Here is a 24,516-nt window from a genome sequence, read left to right on the forward strand (position 1 = left end):
ACCTTTTTCTTAAGAACTCCTTTTGGTCCAATAACCTGCTCAAATATATGTTTCCCAACATGAGCATCAACAGCACTGAGTGGATCATCCAAGTAATATATGTCAGCATCATTATAGACAGCTCTCGCTAAGCTTACTCTTTGTTTCTGTCCACCACTGAGATTGATACCCTGGAAAGTAAGTAGCTTTTTAATTTTCAACTTCTTCTCAATGTTAAAACAGCCATTTATCTTTTTCCTATCTTTCGCTTTCCTATATGCATCATCTTGTTTTAATGGTTCCGTCAGTTATGCTAATAATACTTGTTTAGATCATTTCTGAAACCAACATATTCCCTTGTCTATTGTTTGGAAATTCTGGACCTAAAACATGCAGAATTATTCTAAATTTATACAAAAATCGCACACCCTGATCCTAGTTTTCAAACCCAGAAGGATGATACAAGAAATCTGGAATACAATCACCCCAGGTCAATGATGCAGAAAAGAGGATTTGTTAAAATTCAGAGCAAACATTCCAAACAACACATTAGATGATTATGCATTTGTTGATGAAAATTCTAAAACTTGTGAAGTTGACTATTCAAGAAATGGTTGTGAAGCTGAAGAAGTGCAAAGTGAAGATGAAGAAGCAAAATCACGAAAATGTTGGACTGCATTTATTTAAGTTTATTTAAACTGTAAATTCATTTAAAAAAAAAAAGGTTTTTATGCAGTTCAAAATTGATTTATCAATAATTCATAGACATTTCTACATGCTTGGTAAAACTTTTGAGACAATTTTAACAAGTTTATTAAAATGAATGTAACAACTTAATTCAATAATTGTTAAAGGAAGATAATTTCACTAATGAAAGCAAGGCTGCTTCCTTTTTATAAAAAAAAAAAAATCCACTATCTCCAATTATCAATATCAACAATTTCAAGAAGTTAAGAATAAATAAAGTAAAATCAGAAAGAAATAACGCTAATTGAAATTAATAAAAATACTGTTTTATTGAATGTAATTTTCTGTGTTACCTATATAATTTCAAAAATCAACAAAAAAAATAATTGATTTTCATCATAAAATTAAAAAGAAAAAGTATTCAAAAAATAAATAAAACCTTAAATATATTAAAATCTATACTAACTTTTTCTCCAATCTCAGTTTGATCCCCTCCTGGCAAAATTTCTAAATCTTGAGAAAGAGCACAAGCCTCCAATACACGTTTATACCATGGCTCATCATATCGCTTAGTAAAAAGAACATTCTTTCTAAGGGTGGCATTTTGAATCCAGGCTTGCTGTGGCACATATGCAACACTTCCCTGTTAAATAACAAATATCGTGTATATTGCTTACAATATATTTTACAATATTGCATAGATACTAAATATATGATTTGACATAATATAAATGTACCTACACTCCAGTTACAAGTGGACTGATTGATTTTAGAGAGTAACAGAAAAAGCTTAAAAAACTTCCTAAACATTACATTTCCAATGCAAAAATTTCTAAATGTGTTTTTAACTGAGTTTGACACAAAAATGAAAGCTAACTAGAGAGCCTTCAGGTAATGGAATCACACATTATCTCTATTTTTTAGCTGCTCAAAAGTTATTTTTTCAAAAAAAATTTATAAAAATATAAGCATTTAGAAAAAAGGTTTTGTCTACAGGATACAGTTTTATTCAACTTAAATTAAGTTTACACACATAAAATTAAGACATACATAACCCAAACAGCAGGTACCAGGAAATGACACAAATTTTATTGTCAATAACAGTAGTATATCACACTAGAGCTGCACACAGGGCTATTGGAAACTGTGCAGATCTGAAGATATGCCATCACAATTTTGATTTGAAGATATGCCATCACAATCTCTGCAGAATCAATGCACCCCCATTTAGTAGCCCAACAAACTGCTCATAAAGTAGGGCACTTTATAGTAGAACAGTTTAATGAGGATCGATAACCCACACTTCAGTCTCTTTGCAAGTTGATAAAAGTGGTCATCTACCTGCTCACTAACTGCTGTCTGTGATGCTTGATTTCAGAGAACAACTGAAAACTGTGTCTTATGATCACTGTGAGACCTGGAGAATTTAAATAGATCTGATTGTGTTTAAGAGATAAATGGCTGTCTGTGGATCAAGAATTAAGAGTAAAAAGAGAAAACATTTTCTTATATATAATAGTGTGAGCCGTGATGGTTCAGGGGATAGAGCGTTCACCTCCCAATGAGGCGAACCGGGTTCAAATCCTAGTCGATACGAATTTCACGTTCGGCTTGCACTGATCACAGTGCTGACGTCAAAATATCCTCAGTGGTCGACGGATCATTAGTTAGAGTCCCCTTGTCGTCAGGCTAACCGTGGGAAGTTCTTGTGGTCTTCCTATCCATGTAACTCAAATGTGGGTTAGCTCCATCAAAAAGTCCTCCACGAAGGTTATCTTCTCCCAATACTCGATCCAGGAGTTCCCCTGTCTTCTGGATTGGGTTCAAAATTACAAGGCTACTGAGTTGAACATTAGAAGTCGTAAGGCCATGAAATTGGGTCGGTTGCTCAATGAGGGTTATAAAATCATATAAAATATATAATAGTGTAAATAAAAACAACATACTTTTACATTTATTCTTCCACACCACTTAACCATGTCACCAAGTAAAGCAGACAGAAGTGAAGATTTTCCTGCACCAACCTGTCCAACAACAGCAACCAATGATCCTTCTTTCACACTTAAGTTCAAATTAGTGAGGGTGGGAGGATCAGACTTTGTCCAAGAAAATGTGCCATTCTCAATAACAACAGCATCCCCTGTAAAATTCAATAAAATTTCTAAGACATTTATAATTTACTCAAAAGTAATAAAATCTATTCATATTAAAAAATTCAAATAAATATTACAAATTGAAAAATGTAACATGTTGAGTTTACATATAACAATGATACAATTTTGACTAAGAATGATAATTTTTTTGGTTTTGTTTCATTAGAATGAGTCAGCGTATCATTAAATGGAAAGTATCATAATTGTATTTCACTTTTATAAAATTACATACATACAATTATTCAAAATTTAATGTTACATAAATAAAGTAATCTAAAGTAGGTTTGTTTTAAAGCTTTTCTAACTTTAACAAATCAGAAAATTATATTACAACTTTTAATGAGAAATTAGTTGCACTTTTTTCTTTCAATCTCATACCACAACTCAAGAATGAAGGCAATCCAAGATTCCAGGAACTTACTTTAAGTCGCTAGCTCATGCAACACTGCTATTTTCTATTGAAACAAGGATCAAATACAGAATCCAGTGTAAACAATGATGCTATCCAATTTAATAACATTAAGTTTTGCATTTAAAAATAGTTTGTTTAATTCAAATTAGCTGTCAGCATTCATCAAACATGTAATCTAAAATTTAACTCAAGAATTAAAGATGAATGCACATATTGTACATGCACTTGATTTTATACAATTTTTTCAAAGGAAAAAAAAAGGCACTTTTATGACCCTTTCAGTCAAAATTATGTGACCATTAAGGGTATAATGAATCTTTTAATTAGGCATTTATGGTTTTAAGTGACAAAGTAGTTTAATTTTTAAAAAAATCTTTCGTATTTTGTAAATTTTATCAATATTTGTATTATTTTGTGAAAAAAAAATTTCTGCTCATACAAATTGCACAAAAGGAATATTTTTATTGAGAGTAACAATGAAAAAAAAGCCTCTTTTATCTACTTACTTAAAAAAAAAAATTTGAATTTTTAAATCTAAAACACAAAGTAATATTACTAAAATATTGGTTGACAGGTTTTTAGGCACCGAGTAAATTTTTATCCCAGATTATAACCATTAAAATATTTTATCTGAAAATAGCATTCATAGAAAAAAACATAGTTTTAACTTGTCAGATAATTTAATGGTAAATTGGTCATAGAACTTACTTTCAGATTGATTGTGTTCAATAATACTCTTATCCAATTCATCACCTTGTAAGTACTTGTTTATTCTTTTCAGGGATACTACAAACTATTAAAAGGTAAAAAGCAATTTAATATAATTTAAATAAGCTGTCATATATGGAATACTAAGATACTCTTACCATAGCAGTATATGTGATAATCATGGGGAGAAAAGCTGTTGGAAGCCGAAGAATGTTGAATAATGACAGAGAAACAAAAGCCTTATTAGCATCTAATACATTATTGGAATCAATCAAAACATACGTAGTAAAGCTAGCCAGAGATACCTAAACAAAAAGGAAAAAAATCTTCAAAAACTAAATATTTTTTATCAAAAACATAGAAAGTCTGAAATTTGCCAGTGGTTGGAAAAATTACATTAATTTTGCATTTTATTACAACTAGTTACAAATATAGTTAACAACAATGGTGGCTACTTTTTTTGTTAAAATGTAGTGAATACACGCTGCCTTCGAAATATAGTGACTACTGCAATACTTTAAGAAAACAAACTTTGTTGGAGAACATAATTTGAGTTCAAAATGGTTATGAATTTAAAAAAAAAAAAAAAAATGGCTTATATGAGGAATTATTAAGAAATAATTATTCATGTTTACTTGAGCCAGTTTGTTATTCTAAAGTATTTTTCAGGAATTTGTTAATTTAACCTTGAACTTTTCATGCATTTTCAACATCAAATATTTACTTTAAAAAACAGTAGGAAATTATCAAATACTTGCAAATTTGCTTAACTATTTTCTCTAAGTTCTTAACTATTTTGCTTATTTATTTTCTCTAAGAAATTAAGTACAGTGAAAATATAATCCCTTCCTTTCAAATAACATAAAAGTTTTATGAGAGTACATTCACATGTGAAAGTGTGACCATCATTCGTAATGTCTAGTTTAAATATTAGTTACACATGTTTTTAAATATGCAAATTCTTGTTAACACTCAGCTACAGGGGCATACTACACTACAAAAAAATTGTGACTACAGTAGTTTCACTAGTTGTAGAGCGCTTCCTCCGACCACTGGTATTTGTGATAACAATATTTAACTGCTTAAACAATAAGATACTTACTAGAAATGGAGCAGCTGTAAATGCAAAAGTGATGGCAGCGTTCAAATAAGCTTGCGCCCTCAAGCTATCTACTTCTCTGTTTCTTATCTTCATCACTTCTTTAATGAAAGAATTTTCCCATGCATACAATTTCAGAACTTTAATACCATTCATAATCTCATTCATTAATTTAGTTCTTATATCCTTTTCCTTCATCAATCTTACCTAAAAAAGTAAATAGTTTATCTACATTAATATATATATACACACATACATAGAGTAAAAGTCTGCTATAACGACAATTCACAGCAGTAGATGGAATCATAGTAATAGCGAGCTTGTGGTAAAGAGAAAAATACACATATTTAATATTGAAACAGCCAAAAAAATGCATCTTTTAACCTTTTATTTTTAACAACAATTTTGATTTTAAACACAAATGCTTTTGCCAACAGGAAGTTTTGACAAGATACAAAAAAAAAAGTATAATAAAGTATGCAACTGGATAAATAAGCAAATGGATACTTAAAATTAGCAAAAGAATTTATTTCTCGTAAGGAGAAAAACATTTTACGAGACAATCGTCACCAAAAATGTTTGCTTTATAAACATAAAGTTTTAAGATTGTAAGAAGAATATATGGCTCACTTTATTGATACTAGAACTAAATAAAAATGTCTTCCATCAGGGCTCTTAATCTTATAACATTGCTCACATGAACAGTGAAAAAATGTGTTTTCTCTAAAAAAAAATTGCCACAGTTACAGGAGGCTGGTAATATTTATCTCATAATAAAGATGCAATTTTTGTATCTTTAACATCAACATTTTGATTGAGACTTAAAAATTTGTTATAATAGCAGGCTTCTTGAAATATGCCATACTTATTACATTGAGTATTTACTGAAGGCAGAATTAAGAACTTATTAAAAACGAAAATTTTGAGGTAATTAGAAAAGTCAGAAAAAGCTATAAAAGTCATTTCTGATGCATACAGCATAATGCCAATGATAGAAAATGGTAATCACATTATTTAAATCACATATTAAATAGTGAGATAATTTCTAGTTTTGGAATAAATTATACTTAAAAGGCTTAATAAATAACAAAATTTATTCTTCTTTCATCAGCATGACAACCTAGTACAGGACAGATCCATCCCAACTAATTGTCTCCATCTGGCTCGATCAGACACTATGTTTCTCCATTTATTGATTCCCATGGTTTTAAGATCTTTTTCCACAGAATCAATCCAAACAAAGTTTAGTGAATATAAATACTTTTATTCTTCTCTTAACAGTCAATGCAATGACTAACTTTTCAATTTGATACAAGTGTATTTCTCATTAATTAAGTGTTGCGACAAAGCGAATATCATAACTTATTTTTATTTTTAAGCTGCTTTATATCTCTAACCACAAAAATATTTTGTTTACAGGGTTATATTAAATTTGAACGGTCTTTTTGGAGATAAAGTTGTAGTCAGACTGTTTAACATTTAATATTAATAAGGCGGGGATATTTTTATTATCCATTGAGAACTCGACAAATTTTGAATCTATTCCCATGCTTCGTTAAGTCATTTGAATTCCTTGGCATTAGGAATGGAGGTGGTGTCTGAATGCCCCTCAATCCAACCATTAGAAAGTGTTATAATATTTTTATAAAAATGGATGTCGAAAAAAGAAACCATCTTTATCTCAGCTAAACAGATAGTATAATATCTTGTTAATATAATATTTTTCTTAGTTATAAATGTGACCTTGTTTGTTAATTTTAAAAATGCTGCTTAATAAAGATGGATGATTTTCTTTGTTTAAACATTAACATACCTAAGCAATTTTCCTATTTTAGTACAATATACAAAATTTACGCTATAACTATACGGCTTGATAATAACTAAATATACTTACTTGAAAGTTTCGAATGAAAACACTAATAACGCCATTGAGAGGTATCATGAGTATCATTACACTTAAGCCACCTAAAGTAGCAATTCCTAATTGTTGCCATAAGAGATATATAGCGACTCCAATTTGAAGGGGAGCAGACCACAGATAGTTAACCATCTGAACATAATCCATCACTCTTTGGGTATCAACAGACATCAAATTTACTACTTCACCCACAGTGAAATTCTTCCTGGCCGAGTTTGAAAGAGTCAAAGCCTGAAATAAAATGATTCTTAAGTATTCATTTTAATTAATATTATAGAAATACATCATATGGATGGGGCGCTGAATGTAAACAATAACAAAATTCTAAAAACCGTAAGAAACTTTGCATTCTTCCGCTTCTGTTATGTCTACAAGGTGACGTTTGATATTCTAGGAAGTTTTATTATTGTAATTTGGGTTTAAACTTATGCATGATTTTACCATTCATAATAATTTTCTGCAATTTATAAATTAAAAAAGATTGTGATCCTTAAATTAATTTGAGAAAATTGATATCATGACATAAATAAAGACACTTTAATAGATATTATAAACAGCAGTAATATATTGTCCCTGATGCTAAATCATGAAAAACACTGAAGAAGATCAATTTTTAAGTACATTTGGGGGGGGGAGCAAAAGAACACTAGCTGTGGAACACTTAGACTTCATAGTTACTATTTTTTGTGCATTTCCAAAAGGGCTTTTTATTATTGTAAAGGAATTGAAAATAAGAAAATTTAGAAACTGGTCCATGGACTAGAGTGCTATGAATGTGGAATGTTAACAATTCTGATGAAATATGCTATTTTATAACAATACAGCTAAAAACAGAAAACAAAAAGTCGAAAATGACTACCATCTCTTTACGTAGATTTCTGGTAGCTTTAAAAATTTTTAAGGTGGTCTGAGTCAAATTTTAGTGTTCCCAGACCACTGTTATTTTTGAGTCGTGATTACAGTTAGAACATAATGATTTTTCTTATAATGTGAAGAAAAAGAACCTTAGCTTAATATAAACTGGAATTATATAAGCCACAAAAATGTTCTAAAATATCTATATCAGAAAAAATTTGCACAATGATTTAACAATATAAAGTTACCTTTTTATATACAACTGAAATAACACAGGATCTTATTCTCATGGCTATGATATAAATTCTGTATTCATATTGACCGTTCAAAAAAGATTCCAGCATTGAGGAGAAAAACATTCCAAGAGCATACACCACTCCCATCCAATAAGGATCATTGCTTCCAACAAAGGCAATAACTTTACTATAAATTAACAGAGGTGTAACTAAAATTAGTATGTTAAAGAAAGAACATTGTAAAAAAAAAAAAAAAAGAACATAATTTTAAGGGATATTATAAAAAGAGGACATTATTGAACGTCAGTGCAATAATTTATTGAATAGAATTATAGCTCATTTGATAATATATACACAATATAAAAAAAAAAGAATTTTGAATTATCTTAAAATAGAAATCTAAAATATTGAGAATACAACTGATACATATCATTTTACATAATTTATTTTTAATGCATTATTTTACATTTTTTTGTTGTTTTGTTTTGAAAATAATTTCAATTACAATCACAATATAAAATAAAGTTAATTTTGACTGTCTCTTAGAAAAAGTCTTAGAGGTGCATGCATAGAATACAATAATTTCAAAAATAGAAATAACAGCAACAAGTTTAAAGTCATTCAGAAAATGAACTAAAGTGTGTTTTGAGTGACAAGCATAAAAATCATTTACAAAGAAACATTCATTTTTTGAACTAATCTGTTTAAAAATGTAAGAAAAATGTAAGATATATTTATAAAAAATATATATATTGAATTTGTCATAGTTTATATTAGTTATATAAATATTTCAACACATTTTTTTAACTACGTGTATTTTCAAATTTAAAAAATTGGGAAATAAATAAAAAAAGAAAGCAGTGAAGTCACACAAGCTAAGAAATCAAGAAAATATTAAAGGTCAACACAACTTAAAACATGGCAGTTGACATTAAGACATTTTTAATCTGTTTTTGGTATGTATTTGATCTTGTCTATTTTGACCTAGACAAATAAATTTCTAAAATTTAATAGGGAAATAAAGAAAAAACACTATCAGAATTTTTTTTATTTGTTTAACTTCTAAGAAACTAAACATAATAAATAAAAAATAATAAATTTAAAAATTAATATTCTAAAGAAAATTAAACTGGATATGAAGACCTTATTTCAATAGTAAGCTAAGTCCGTTTGAGAAAGTATATTTAGTATGTCTAAATTTCTTGTTTTTACAGGTAATTTCTTTCTATCTCATTTTAAAACTAGTACATCTTCTTTAGCTTATTTTCTCTGAAAAACAGAAGGCACCAAAACTCATACAAAGTGAAAAAAATAATTAATATACTTGCTAGACTTTAAACAACGTGAAAATTATATACGTTAAAACAATCTACATATTCAAGTAAAATGTGTAATTACAAAACTAGCTTAAATAGAAAGAACATAGGATAATCCTGTAACGTTGTCCAGACATAATGTAAAGAAAACACTATGAATTTTAAATAAATCAAAAGAGTAAAGTGTATATTAAATTTTAAAATTCCATAAATTACATAACTGTTAAAAATATAATTTGCATTTCAAAAGTACCATCATGAAATATCAAGTTCTCATAAAAAGAACTTAGGATACTATCGCTATACTAATATACTTTATTACATTTTTTTAATAAATAAAATACTATCTTTTTAGATTAAAGAAATAGTAACATTATTAGAGACAAATTACAAACTTTATTTTCACATAAATAGAAATAATAATAATAAGGAGCAAAACATTATGAAATAGAAATGAATACTTACTCCAAAATTAAAGGATTCACAAATGTGATAAGACTAGAAATGAATTTCAATGATCCTGTAAAAAACAGCTGCCATCCAAATACTTTAAGAATAGGTTTTAAAATACTGAGTTTTGGTAATTCTTTATCCAATTCATCAGGTGAAATAGTCACTTTGCACTCATTGTCATCAGTGGGCATTTCTGAATATCTTCTAGAGAGTTGTGTCTTTACTTTTTTTTGATGACTGAAAATCAAAGATAAAAATTTTAAAAGTTAGTGTGTTTCATTTGAAAAATAAAGAAGCAATTTATAGGGCAAACACTGTTTTGATAGATGAAAAAAAAGTTTGTAACAGAGCTAAACTACTTTAAAATTGAATTGCCACCACGCCATCTTGTGGCGAGACTTTTGAGTTGAACTGCGGCAACCGATTGGAGAACATCTCCAAAATGATCTCTCCGTTTAGTGTTGTTATGCGAATTTCGTTTTGTTAATTTGTGCTTTTTTTAATAATTTGTAACTGTTTTCTGTGCTGTGCTAGTAAATAGATTAATAAATAATTTCAGAGCTAGCCCGGTATTTTTTTTTTCTTGGAAAATGGTAACAAGTTTTTTTTAATTCAATACCATGAATGAGAAATTTTAACAGCATGTAAAATTAATTAAAAACCACTCTAAAATAACATTTTAGAAATATTACATAGATTCAGCCTTTATTGTGATTAAATACGAAAAGCAAAACATTTATTGCTGTCGTTTACCTCCCTCCCCCTCATAACTTAAATTCTATAAAATAACTTCCAAGAAAAAACAGTATTAAGAAATGAAAAAAAATTTGCTTTCTTTATATTTGATCTGGAATTAAACAAACGAAAAATTCAAGAACTTTTGAGTTACAGTTTTTTATCTCCCCCTTTTTAAAGCTTAAATTATTTTAATAACATTCTGAACAATTGAAATTTAGAAGTTAAAAAATTTTCTTGCATTCTCTAAACAGGATTAATCTGAGATATTTTGATAATATTTATGTATTTATAAAAAAAAACTTTTGACTGAGATATCAATGAAAAATTACTGGTGGAAATATATACTTTTCTTATTTTCCCATTTTTATTCTTTGACTTTCTTTAAACTATTAAAAAAAAATCTAAATGTAGAAATCAGGAAACTTTTTTACATTCTCTAAAAATGATTCGAAAGGAAACAAATATAAAAAGCAACTTATGACCAAGGAATTATAAGTTTAAATTATTTCAAATCATTCAAGTTTAAATTTTAAAAAAAGCTAACAGAATATGTAATTGTTATATTACTGCGTAAATTTAAAATAAAATGAAAACTTACTTTAAGACTTTATTAACCAAAGGTAGCCAATATTTGTCAAATTCTGCTTGTAAGTACTTAGAAGTATTTTCTTCTGGAAGATCCCACATATCATCTGCAGTCAAAGGTTTCCTGTAGCCTAAAGCAGCCATGCTGAAATATTAAAAAAATAAATTAGAAATATGCTTTCAATAGTAGAAAATAAGATTTTTTTTCAAGCTTTAGAAACAGATAAAATTACAAGCATAATCCCTAGAATTTATTGCATACTTACGGATTAAACCAAAAGAAGGTTATTTTAGACCAAAAAGATGCCCTTTCCTCAGGAGATTCTCTCTGGAAAAAGGTCAAAAACAGTTAGACTTGCTATTTATGACAAGTTCAATAAAAGACAAGAGTGCAAAATTTGGAATAGTTTGATATAATTGTATAGGATAAATGCACTTCTGCAGCTGTCAGTTGTCTAAAAATGGTGTAATGAAGATTAATACACAATTTCATGACAACTGGCATGAGTGTGGCATTAATGTCAGCATTAAGCACTGGCTACCTTTATTTCCCAGATATATTAGTATCCACTCATTTGAAGCTGACAATCGCCAATATATTCGATAGTATAAAAATTGCTTTTTTTTATTTTCAAAAGTTATCAAAAATAAAATGGTACAAGAACATAATAGATTTTAAAACTATGGCTAAATTAGAAATTTTATTGATATCTAAGCTAAATTTGTAAAAAAAATGCAACGTTTATAAATTAATAAGATAAATAATAGCAATTTGAAACATAAATAAAAGCTTTTACCTTATTAAGGCACATGTCATAGATATTAATAAAGCTTTTATTGTTATGTGAAATTAAATTTAAATTTAAATTTTTTCCCTAAAAAATATTAACTAAAAAAAAGTACAAAGTTATTTTCCAAAAAAATAATATTTGTCTGAAATAGAAATTGAATAAAAACAAAAATATATATTTTTGGGTTACTAATTCTGATTAAAATAGATAGATACTGCAAATATATAAAGCTTGGTAAGAGATTTAGCAAGGAGTAATTTTGGGTATTGTAAATTTTTAGTACTATTCCAATTTAATCTTTTAAAATAAAAACTTTCTTCTTATTTTAATTTAAAAAGTAATCCTGTTCATTACTAAATAATTAATTGAAAGATTACATTTTATATGAAACACAATTTAAAGCAAAATTATGTCAGATTTAATAATTTTTTTCTTTTACATTTTTAAAACTCGCTCTCTATGCATGCATTTAATATATAAATAAATTAGTCAAGTTATTTCCTTAAGTTTTATGCACAAGCAAATTAGATGAAATAAATGTGCATAATGGAAAACCATTTGTAAAATATTTATTATTATTTGGTGCAACATGGCAATTTTTCTATCTTGTTAAAATCATGACCAGGATAATTTATCAATAGAGGTATGCAAATACAGTTTTCACATTTTTATAGTGTATTAATAATTATTAAAAAAACCGGTTTAAACTGATTCTTTCTATTTTATAAAAATAATAATAAATAAATAAGAGGGAAAAATTCCAGAAAATCAATGTTTCTTATTTAGCTCTCTCCCTTTTTTATTGATCTGATTTTCTTTTTGCCTTCAAATTATGATCCAATTACAATATGCATGTACACCCATACATGTAACTTTAATTATAAACCCTTTTTTTTGCAATTTTAATAACTTTTAATCAAATTTTAATAAAATATATCAATTTAAAATTACTAGGTTTGCCACTATTTACATTTTTATAGAAACTAAGATTTTTTTAAAATAATTTTTTAAATATTTTATGTAAGCCACCAATGAAACATTTTTGATGCTTTAGTACAACAATATAAAGGTATTCATTTGATTAAAACTTATAACCAAATCAAGAAAAAAAATCTTACATCTATATTTTAAACCTAAGAATTAGAAACCTACATAAATGAATTTTAAATGATACAGGTCATTATGCAAGTTTTCTGACAGATTAAGAAAGATAAAAATTAAATGGTTCCCTATAAAATTAAGTAGTCTCAGAGAAGCCAACTGCTCCGGACACGCCAGAATAATTAAAAAAGCGGTAAATAACTACAAAGGAAATTTTGCAAATATTTGACTATTTTTCCTGCTTTTTAAAAGGTATAGTATGACGTAAGTGCTATAAAATGGTGAATTATATAAGTCTACGAATTGTTCAGAAATAGTGGTGGATGAAAAGCTACTAAATTGAATTTATTAAACCAAGAATCACAATTGATAAGCTACCACTTTGAAATATATATTTGCTGTCCGGAGCAAGTTGGCATCTCTGTAGTCTAAACAATTTTTTATATCTTTAGTCAAATAATGTTTCATTATTACATAAAGAAAAAAAAAGTTTTACATTTCCTATTTATATATAAATTTCACATGATGATGTAACGAATACTGATTTGGCCCAATAGCTGAATATTCAGTCAAAAAGCAACATTTTTCAAGAAAGAAAATCATTCATAAATATTTTTTTTAATATATCGAAAATAGTTTAGTCATTATTGAAAAATAATCAAAACTTAGCCGTATTACTGGTAAGATAATAAAAATAATTAGATATTAAGATAATTAGAAGTATTTAGGATAAAAAAAAAACTAACGAACAGCTTATTAAAAAAAACTAAAGTTGCAAAGTTAAAAAAAAATATTCTCTTCATTCTCAAAACAAAGCTTTGATGCTAAAATTAATATTGCTCGAAAAAAAAATTATCAATAAAACATTAAAAGAGATAATATCAGAAACACTTTTAAAAATGCAACGCTATCGTAAAAACGCCTATAAAATAACAAAGATAAAAAAGCAAAATAGAAAAAATAAAAATCGATCTTAAATTTTTGAAACTCTTTTTAAAGCAAATCATTTAAAATGTCTTTTGAAAAAGATAGATAGAAACCATAACAAAAATCGTTCTTAATTCTTAAACGAAAGATTCATTGTTAAAAATTTTGATTAAACTTTTTCAAATTGCTGTATTTTTACAAAAAAGTGACCATAAAAGAAAAACGTTCATTAGAAACGCTCTTTAAAAAATGCTGCCTTTATTAAAAACGCTGATAAAAAGAAAAGTTAATAAAAAAATCAAAAGAGAAACAGAAAAAATTTTTTCTTAGTTCTGTAATATAACTTTAACTTTGAGAATCACAGTTTTCTATATTACTAGTTATCTGTCTTACCATACAAAAAAAAGGGACAATAAAGTCTATTATAAACACTTTGTTAACACACTTCACTGTAGTTAAAACAGAAAAAGTAACAAAAAGAAGAAAAAAATAAACTTTCTCACAGTTTTTAAAACATAAAGTGTTGAAAATATAATTTTAAAAAAAATCAATAATACAAACTCATGGTTCAGTATAAAGTAACCTTCAGTTGACCTAGAGTTGTAATTCTTCAAACTTTGCTTTTCTAAGTGTCTTTTAGAACATAAATTAACAAGTTTCAGAATTCAGGAAATATGTGCAAAAACTGCTTCTAACAATGCATAGTAAAAAATACGATTTTTGATTTTCTTTTAATATTAAATCTGTTAAAATTTACCCCCCCCCCCAAAAAAAAANCCCCCCCAAAAAAAAAAAAAAAAAACAGTTGAAAAATAATTTTTGACCAAATATGCCTTATCTCCATAAAGCAAATCAGTGTGTAAGTGTTCCAACAAATTAAGAAAAATAATAATTCACTTTTTCCTTACAAAAACAAACATTCTAAGCAATTTTTTTGTATTTTAGTCACTTCGTTATCAAAATATTTTAAGGAATTCTATTGAAATAATGTTGCACTATTATATCAAACAAAAATAAAAATTAATTATTCCTATTTATATATTAACTTTCTATGAAGCAGATCATAATGTAAGTTTTCTGACAAATTAAGAAAGACAATAATAAACTTGTTCCTCATAAAATCAGACATTAAAAAAAAATTTTTTTATATCTTTAGTCACTTTTTTATCAAAATATAAAAGAATCCTCTTTAAATAATATCGTACTGTCAAATCAAGAAAAAAAAATCTTATATTTTAATAGTATGAAGCAGACCATTATATAAGCTTTCCATCAGATTACAATAGATATAATAAAATTTTTCCTCATAAAATCAAGCATGTTTATTTTTATTTTATTTTTTCTTTTGCCCATTTATATTATTTGTTACGTAACAAATCATCACTAAGTTTTTTCACAGTCTAAAAAAAAACTAAACCAAAAGAGAAGACTGGAAAAAAAACTAAATTCTTATTCCTAAAACACAACACGTTATGCAATTTTTGTATCTTTAATCACTTTAGAATCAGAATAAACAGCAATACTTAAAAAAAGAATAATAAATTAAAAAAAAACATTATATTTAAAATAATAATTAAAAAAAAGTTTGTAATTTTTTTAAGCATAAGAGCTATTTATATAAGCGTCAGCATAAGCTATTTATATAAGCCTTTGCCATGTAACAGATCATTACATAAGTTTTTATCATAAGAAACAAAAAACACACTTTTGTTAACAGCAATTTCACACTTTATATAATCCAAAAGAAATTAAAGCAGCTTAGATTAGATAACCTTATCAATAGTCACATTTCTAACACTGAATGCAACAAATTACACAACAAAGAAAAATTAAGCTTTAACTCAACATTTTTCTAAATTATATTTTATTTATTTAAATTTCATAAGAAAATGTAATAATAAATTTTGGTAAAAAAATTAGCAACAAAATTCAAAGATTCTTCTGAAATTAAATAATTTATGAACATAAGAACAATAGTTTAATTATCCATTTTAAATTTTGAAATAGGGTAGTTAAAGAAAAAAAACCTAGAACTAACAACCATAGTTCTGACAACTAAACTATTAGTTTACCTGCCTCAACACTTCTAATAATAACTTCTTAAAAAATAATCTTAAAATAACTTCTTTCAAAATGAAATGAATTTTGCTTTTCGTATTTACTTATTCTTTAAGCTTCATTTTAAGTTTCATATGATGAATTAACATACTAAAATTATAGTAACTGTTTTTGCAAAAAATATATATGCAATTAGAAAGGTTTCGTAAAACTCAGATATATAATATTTATTTAAAAACAATTTTCACTTAAAAACAATTACAACTTAAAAGCAATTAAATTATTTCACCATTAAAATGCTCATGGTCTGTGTCACAATAGATAACATAGTTTAATCTAAAATTCAATTATTTTTTTAAATGTCATAACTTAATAAAATTTAAATACATAAATAAATACATTTTATTGAAATACTATAAATCGTATCTTTATAACTGTAAAAGATTTAAGTTCCAAAAAAAATACATAAGCTTGATATGGCTGTATGGCCAGAGTCGTTTCTACACATGATCTAAAAAATTTTGATCTCCCCCCCCCAAAAAAAGAAAAATAAACATGAAAAGATTTATATGGCTGCATTGCAAAATCTGCTTGTGTGAGTTGCAAAAGATATGAATTCATAAAAAAAGAAAATAAATAAAACATGAGCCTGATATAGTGCTGCAAAAGATGTTTCTGCATGATAGGAAAAGTTTTATTCAAAATGAAAATAGGAAAGTTGGCGGGGTGGGGGGGTCAAGTTTGATTTTCAAAAATTGATTAGAATTACAATTCATATATGAAGTATGTGGTCATGAAATAGAAAAACAACAAAAAGGTGTTCATGAAAAAAATTATAACTTTAATTTCACACTGCTGCAAGAAGAATTCATAATCCTATTGTTAGGTAATAGGATTTAATACCAAGATAATACTCCGGTTTAATACCAAGTTTAAATTATACTTTATTAGTTTAACCAAAACAAAAAATATAACAAAAGTTCTTACTTCGCTAGTTTTTTCCTTCAGATCTGCAAAGCCATGAAACACGAATAGAGTAAACGAAAAGGCAAAGTACAGCACATACATTGTAAAAGGATACTGTTCAAACTCTGCATCAAAATTAAGATTCTATAAAGGAATAAAAAAATGCAAAAACATTTCTTTTAATAAAAAATACAAAAAAAATTAGAACTTGGTCTCAATTTAATAAAAACTACAGTAATTGATAGTACCAAAGAGTTAAAAGATTGTACAGATAAATTTCAACTTAATCACAATACCAATTTAATGTCAATCTTGGAAAAAAATTAATAAACAGTTACTACATAACTATAAAGATATTTGAATGAGAATATAATGAAAAAATGATTAATTATAATAATTTAACTAAACTAGAAATAAACTCAAACTCAGCAGACAATTATGGCCAATCACCTCTAACTTTTGACCATCCCGGTAGAAAGTCACAAAATTTTGACCCTGATAAAGTGAAACCAACATCAGAGTTGTTACACCTCATTCTAAACTTCTGCACCAACAGGACTTTAAAGCATGAAAGCTATGCTTCTTGCTGTGTGTACAAGACAATTATTTAGTTCGCCACCAAGATTGAACTCATGACCCCCAGCTCATTAGCAGTGAAAGGAAGGAGTCACGAGTACAAATCCCAGCTATGGTGGCATCCTAATCAACTGCAACTCTAAATAAACTTTTTCATTAAAAATTACATAGACTAGCAAAATTGTATTAAGAAAAATAGAAAACCAGATTTTTTTCCAATTGTAATAAAGAGAAGAGATAGTAATAATTTGATATGAAGATGTTGTTAGTAAAATAATAAAACAAATTATAGAATTTAAAATCATATCAAAAGATCGATATTAGCAATTTTTAAATAGTGAATAAAATGGTTCATTTCATTTACAAAAGCCCTTCCAACCAACTACTGATCATTTATTAAAAACCATTAAGAACAAACACTGAAAAAGAAATCTTGCAAGTGCAAGACCTGTTCATAGATTGAATTCGATAGCAATCGTGACTATTTTAACAACTTAAACTTCTTAGTAATAATAGTTTAATTACCTAAAATTTATACTTTAAATAACAAACAAACCTCATTATACAGCTTTTGTAATGAAGTGTAATAACCAACAGCAGTTCCAATGCAAGCAAAAAGCCAAAACAGTGATAATACGGCAGAAGTAATCCTTCCTTTTTTTCGTTGATATAGTGTTACAAAAGCATTCACAGCCTGTAAATAAAAATATGTACATAAGTAACAAAAATTTTATGTTATTAAGCAATGAAAAAGTAAGATAATTTACAAACCAGTGTCAGAAAAAGAAGAAATGGTGTGTAATACTCAAAAGGTGCAACATGGCCTGTCTTTGAAAATTGAACCATTTGATAAGACATGTCACCAATTGTGAGAGCCATCATTAAAAAAATTATCACCTGAAAAGGTAAAAAAATAATAATAATGATAAAATTCCACAAAAAAAATTATATTAAAAAAAAGAAAACAAAAATACAAGGATGCCAACTTGAGCCACCACTGTTTTTTCAAAGATATAAGACTTTTTTATTTTATTTATAGAAACAGAGATTGTTGGAACTACTTCCTTGTAGTTATATGAAGATATGTAATTTAAATAGTATGCTCAAACCAGCTCTTAAAATTTTAAAAAAAATTTAAAATAGTACTAAAAGCATACATTTTCCTTGAAAAAATTCTTATCAAATGCAGCTAAGCTGGGCAAACTTTTAGTGTAATAGATTTTAAATAAATAAAACATAAATGTTACATGTGAAAAAATAATGTGCATTGAATAGTTGAATGCAACTTATCCTTCAGAATTTTGTATTCAAGAAATATACATCTGAAAAAAATATTTGTAACTCATGTTGGTAGAGTAGTGTTCTACCTAAAAATTGTTTCAAGGATGGCCCACCCCTTTAATGAAGACGATTATCTTTATGAAGAGGCAAGCAAAGACATTCCCTTACTCTTTTTGTAAACGCACTGTAATTCTTACTCCAGTTTTTATTTCAAGAAAAAAGACAGCACATTTATAAATATTTATTTAACTTTAGATTTAAAACTCTACCAAACAAGTTGATCTTTCCTTTTGGAGATAAATAAAACAAAACCCTAAAAAAAACTGAATATTAAATGTAAAGAGAATTGGAATTTTGAGCTAAAGAGAGTTGATAGGAATAGGTTTACAGTGATTCTGAATATAGCCTTTTTTTAAGCAATAATATTTTAATTTTATACGAAGATAATATTAAATATTAAAATTTTCTTCAAAACTTTTGTAAGGATAAAGACTTTTTTTCGATTTATGAATTTTTAATTGCTAAATATGCAATTCTGAATGTTTTGTTTAATTATTTCAAATTTTACAGTTATTAATATATAATTTTAAATTAAAGTTTTGCTTACTAAGCTCTTTTTTTTTCTTTTTTAAGTAAAAGTTAATGTAAGTGCTCTCCAAAACTGAAGTTGCTCCTTTTTGTTTTTAATTGTAGGACTGTTTTTACAAGGGGGATTTCAGGGTAGGGTACACAAAGAAACTTCAAAAAAAGTTACCATTTATCTGATTAATGACATGCCATATCACAAAATGGAAAACTACATAACATAATTTTAAAATAGCTTCCATGTTTCTTTTGGGACTAGAATTTAAAATGAGTTTTTGGAACAGTTTCTGAATGGTTAAAAGTAAAAAATTATTGTAAATATTGCATTACGATTTATTTGCAAATTGGTCATACAGCATAAATTAGAATTGGAAAATTTCCTCCAACATAAGCTGAATATGGTATTACTATCTATGAAACACTTTCTCATTGAAGGCCTACATTTTAGACACCAATTTTACATTTCTATAATCAAACTGGGGCATGCTCTCTAACCTCAAAAGATGCAGAGATGTCAATTTTTCAGAGAAAAATTCTAAGAAGTATTTGTGGTGGAACTCGGGTGGACAGCTTATGGCAAAAGCAAACTAATTTAGAATTACCTAAAAACTTTAAAAAGCCTAATGTCGAGAAATATTTAAAAATCCAAAGGATAAAATGGATCTGTTATATATCTGGTCAGAATGTAGGAAGATTGAAACTGCCAAAAACTATTTATAACCAAAAATTGAAGCACAGTCTCCAAATCAAGATGTCTGGGAAAAACTTCTGAAAATGGCTCAGAAATGGCCCACCCAGAGCTAATGTGCAACTGAAGAAGAAGATTCTCACACTTTTCACTTAAGTATATTAACGTTATGTGCAATCTCTCATTTGAACACTCTTTGTACTCTTGATGACCCTGAACAGTATTCTCCACAGTATTTGAAATTTTACTTGTGTACACATTAAAATTATACTGCTTAAAATGATACATTTTCACTGTATTTAAATACTTTGCACTTGGACTAATAAGTTGCAAGAAAACTATGCACCAAAATATTCAAACTCTATTAAAACATAGTAACTGGTTAGCATTCTTTAAAAATAACAAATTAATTACTAAAAATCATACCAATTTTGAAATGTTGAGAACAGACCATGGTATTGATTTCTTTTTTGTTTTTGAGATAAAATAAATTTCTAAGGGAATGAACAGCCAAAAAAATGCGACTGGCGCCCATATTAAACCAACTTTTAGGAAACATGGTGTAAAAAGTGGTACTGTAGTGTTCCATGTTAAGGAGGGATCCTGAAAAAAAAAATTATATACATTTTAAATGCTTCAATCAAACTGAATATAAAAATACAATATAAGCACACAATTTCTTATCACAAGTACAAGAGTCCCCCCCCCTTTGTGTTTATTCTAAAGTATCAATATATTTCCCAATAGCTATATTGTTTTTGAAAACTTTCATGTATGTGACCAATAAACATATTTCAGATGAAATCAATTTTTGTAAATATTCTGCTTTAGGCATTTCTGAATTATTTGCACTTAATAATGTTTTAAGAATGTCTTAATTGATTATTAATTCTCTATCAGAGTCTGCCATTGACTTGGGTACCCCATAAAAAAAAAAATTTAAAAATAATAATAAAAAAAACCAAAACAATTTATCTCTAATTTTAAGTATCTGTTTGGAAATTTCTTAAATAAATTTAGAGTTGATGAAAAAAGCTAAACTTAATAAATTCAGACAAAAATCTAATAAATTAAAACTCTGAGCAATTAATTTTTTATGATAGTTAATATATTTGAAGAATAAGGTTCAGACCAGCAATGAAAGTTTAGTAGTCCAATATGAGCACCTAGGTATTCATTTAGTACACTGAAAACTTAATATTGTAGGCAAAATAGAGAAAAAAAATCTAACTTTACAATTACGTAATTTATGGTATGATACACATAAAACATTATTAATTGCCATCTATAACCCCTAACTAATTAGGTTCATTAGTCCATGATGATTGAAGATTGGTATTTATTGAAATTAAGTGCCAAAAAGCTAAAATAATATTAGTAAATAGATTCACATTCGAGATGAAAATGGTGAAACCAAAGCAAAAATTAAATGAGGAAAACAGAAAAAGAAAGAACTAACAAAATATTATATTAAAAATTAATTTATCTAAAAATTATAAAATTTTAAATAAAGTCAATTTTAAAAGAGCAAAAAATAATTGATGAGCAATTATACTGTCAGTACATGAATGAAAAGCACATCAACACAATATGTATTTTTTAAATTTCAATGCTTAAATTTATAAAAATTCTTACAGGCACTTTCCGTTATTTCATTTGAATACCACACATTGGAATTCCATACCAAGCATAGAACAATAAAATCAGTATAATTTTTTTTAAGTGTATGGAAAGCATTTAAAAATTATTAATTGATAATTATTTAATAAATAATTAATTTTACACATTAGATGCTAAAAAACTTTTTTTTTTCTTACAATTTTGTAAATTGCTAACATATTTTAAAGAGACATATTTTTCCCCCAAGTGTATGATTTTAACAACATTTAAAGAACATTTTATAACAATAGTCGCAATGCCGACGTGAATCCTACTGATATCAATAAAGGCAAATCATAATACTACACATAATACATTTTTAAAAAACTATAATAAAAAAAATATATATTTTATTATAATTTTATGATGTTAATTAAATTTATATTGACATAAAACGAACTTTTAGCCTATGTGATATTCATATCACAGTTTATTTAGAGTGAGCACTTTCAGGTTAAAATGTTTTATATAACAAACTTTATGTTTAAAGCAACAAAATTTAATATATAAAGATACTCATATAATAATATTGACAGTAACATATAACAATTGATAATAACATTGGCTGTTGACTGTTCTCAATTAACAGTGTAATAATAGATGCATAACTATTATAAAAACAGAAAAGCAAATGAATTTATAAATGTAAAATTTTGATTATATTTGCTACTCAAGACTGGCTTAAAAAACTCAATAAGTTCCCGTTTTTAAATATCATTATAAAAGTTTATAAAGACATTTGTACAGGTTTTACTTGAAATATTGATAATATAGGTATATAACATTTATAATAATTATCAAATTAGATATTAAATGAAATATTTAATATAAAATAACATTTAAGTTGTTTTAAATATAGGATCACAATGATAAATGCACCATTTATTTATTTATTTTTTTTATCCTGCATGCTAAAAAAAATCAGAAATAAAAGAACAAACTAGATTGAAAGAGTGTTACTATTAGTATTTAGATGAATGATTCAACTAATATGTCTCATATCCAAAAAAAAAGTTCAAATGAATAATGAAATTTTTAATTATAAGTATAAAACAGTAATAAAAGTCTTAATCTATTGCTAAAAAATATTTTTTTTAAATGTTTTCAAAAAAAAAAAAATAATCTGAAAATATATCTACCTGTACCAATATTAATTATAAATTTTCATAATATAAAATAAATGGAAAAAGTACTTTAAAAGAATCAGGGGATATTCTGTAAATAAACATCAGAAATTGTTTAAAAAATATTAAGAAATGTAGCAATTAGAAAGATGCTCCCAAAATGAATGCTACCAAAACATTCTTCTTAAGAAAAAATACTAAATACTAAAAAAAAATACTAAATACTAAAAAATATAAACATACTAATATAAATTATAGTTTCAAATTTTTATAATTAAAATTAAAGATTTTCGAATTTCAAAAGCACAATAGGGCATTCTGTGAAATAATGTAAACTGCAATAACAGTTCAATAATAATAATAATGAAATAATAAGTGACATAACAATGAGAAACATAATTCTTCCACCAAAAAAATTGCAAACTAAGGCCACTTCAATTAGCCTTAGCCTAACCAAATTAAGGCTACTTAAATTATCAAAAACATCCTTTTTCTGAGAAAATGCTTACTCATGCTATTACAATAATTAACAGATTTGAATTTTCATGATTTAAAAAAAAAATAGATTTAAAATTGTGCATGTAATTTATAAAGAAATATTTTAAATCATTAGTTTGCTACTACACAAATATTTTTTGTATTACAGAAGTATGTTCGTATTTTATTAGAATATATGAAATAAAGTTAGTTTAATGTTATTTCAATTTTTAACCCAGCAAGGATACATTTAATTTTTGCACAATAAAAAAATTCACTCTGAGCAAAATGTAATAAATTTTTTGAGTATTTTATGGTGACAAAATGACAAAGCATGCTATAAGAACATAAAAATTTTATATAAAACCAATATCGTTTCGTAATGAAATTATTTCTGGTAAGTTCTTGAAACATCACAAGAAATTAGCATTAAATTAAATTAAATATACAGCGGACAGTTTGATTTTATACATACCCAAAATTTTGATTCGCAAACACCATCCATTCTTTCTTAAAATAAAAAAACAAAACTTAATTTTTCACAATCGTCCACCCCCTAAAATCATCTTCCGCTACAACTTATTATCAGAAGTCGATAAGAGAAATAAAGAATTAAGAGAATAAATTGAAGATTAAATCCAAAACTTTTAGATAGTTGATAATCTTTATTGTTGACAATTACTAGCACAATATCTTCTTCAAAGGATATACGGCAATCGTAAAATATAAACAAAGCGGCTAATCTGACGAAGGTAAACACAAGGAGGAGAGTTGGACGGAAAATCAGAATTATTCATCGAGAACGTTCCGTTTGTTCAGTTTCAGTCATATTACGTAATTTTTCATTTAACAATAACTCACTATTCGAATTTGAAACTTTCGAACAGTTTATTGAGTTTAAATAGTATAAGCGAGATGAATTGGTAGAACGTGTTGCCAAAACAAATTTTCTCAAGTAAAAAAATTAGGGAAAAAATGTTTATCAGGGGAAAATATAAAATTAAAAATCCCTAATCGAAATCGAAAGATTAAGTGAAGTTTTCGTTTCAAGCAGAAGCTATCAAATTTTATTTATTATTATTATTTTTTTTATCTTTAAGGTTGAAAAATACCTGCTAAATAAATTGTTTATTAAACATACAAT

The 24,516-nt window shown here is 26.5% G+C and overlaps 1 protein-coding gene across 1 annotated transcript in view; it reads right to left on the reverse strand.

Annotated features, from left to right (window-relative positions):
- Positions 1–24,263, reverse strand: part of LOC122271425 (multidrug resistance-associated protein 1) — a 49,719-nt gene extending 25,456 nt beyond the window's left edge. Inside the window, exons 1-16 of the mRNA XM_043052567.2 lie at positions 23,848–24,263; positions 20,539–20,715; positions 18,330–18,455; positions 18,115–18,252; positions 17,004–17,126; positions 11,406–11,467; positions 11,153–11,284; positions 9,829–10,053; positions 8,060–8,234; positions 6,933–7,187; positions 5,042–5,245; positions 4,098–4,244; positions 3,940–4,024; positions 2,613–2,806; positions 1,133–1,309; positions 3–170 (exon numbers count right to left, since the gene is read on the reverse strand). Of these exons, the coding sequence (XP_042908501.1) occupies positions 3–170; positions 1,133–1,309; positions 2,613–2,806; positions 3,940–4,024; positions 4,098–4,244; positions 5,042–5,245; positions 6,933–7,187; positions 8,060–8,234; positions 9,829–10,053; positions 11,153–11,284; positions 11,406–11,467; positions 17,004–17,126; positions 18,115–18,252; positions 18,330–18,455; positions 20,539–20,715; positions 23,848–23,877 (2,418 nt within the window). The 5' untranslated portion in view covers positions 23,878–24,263. The remainder of the gene's footprint in view (positions 1–2; positions 171–1,132; positions 1,310–2,612; positions 2,807–3,939; positions 4,025–4,097; positions 4,245–5,041; positions 5,246–6,932; positions 7,188–8,059; positions 8,235–9,828; positions 10,054–11,152; positions 11,285–11,405; positions 11,468–17,003; positions 17,127–18,114; positions 18,253–18,329; positions 18,456–20,538; positions 20,716–23,847) is intronic.
- Between the last annotated feature and the right edge of the window lie 253 nt (positions 24,264–24,516).

Source organism: Parasteatoda tepidariorum, chromosome 10 (genome assembly GCF_043381705.1).
Source record: "Parasteatoda tepidariorum isolate YZ-2023 chromosome 10, CAS_Ptep_4.0, whole genome shotgun sequence".
Classification (NCBI taxonomy): Eukaryota; Metazoa; Arthropoda; class Arachnida; order Araneae; family Theridiidae; genus Parasteatoda; species Parasteatoda tepidariorum.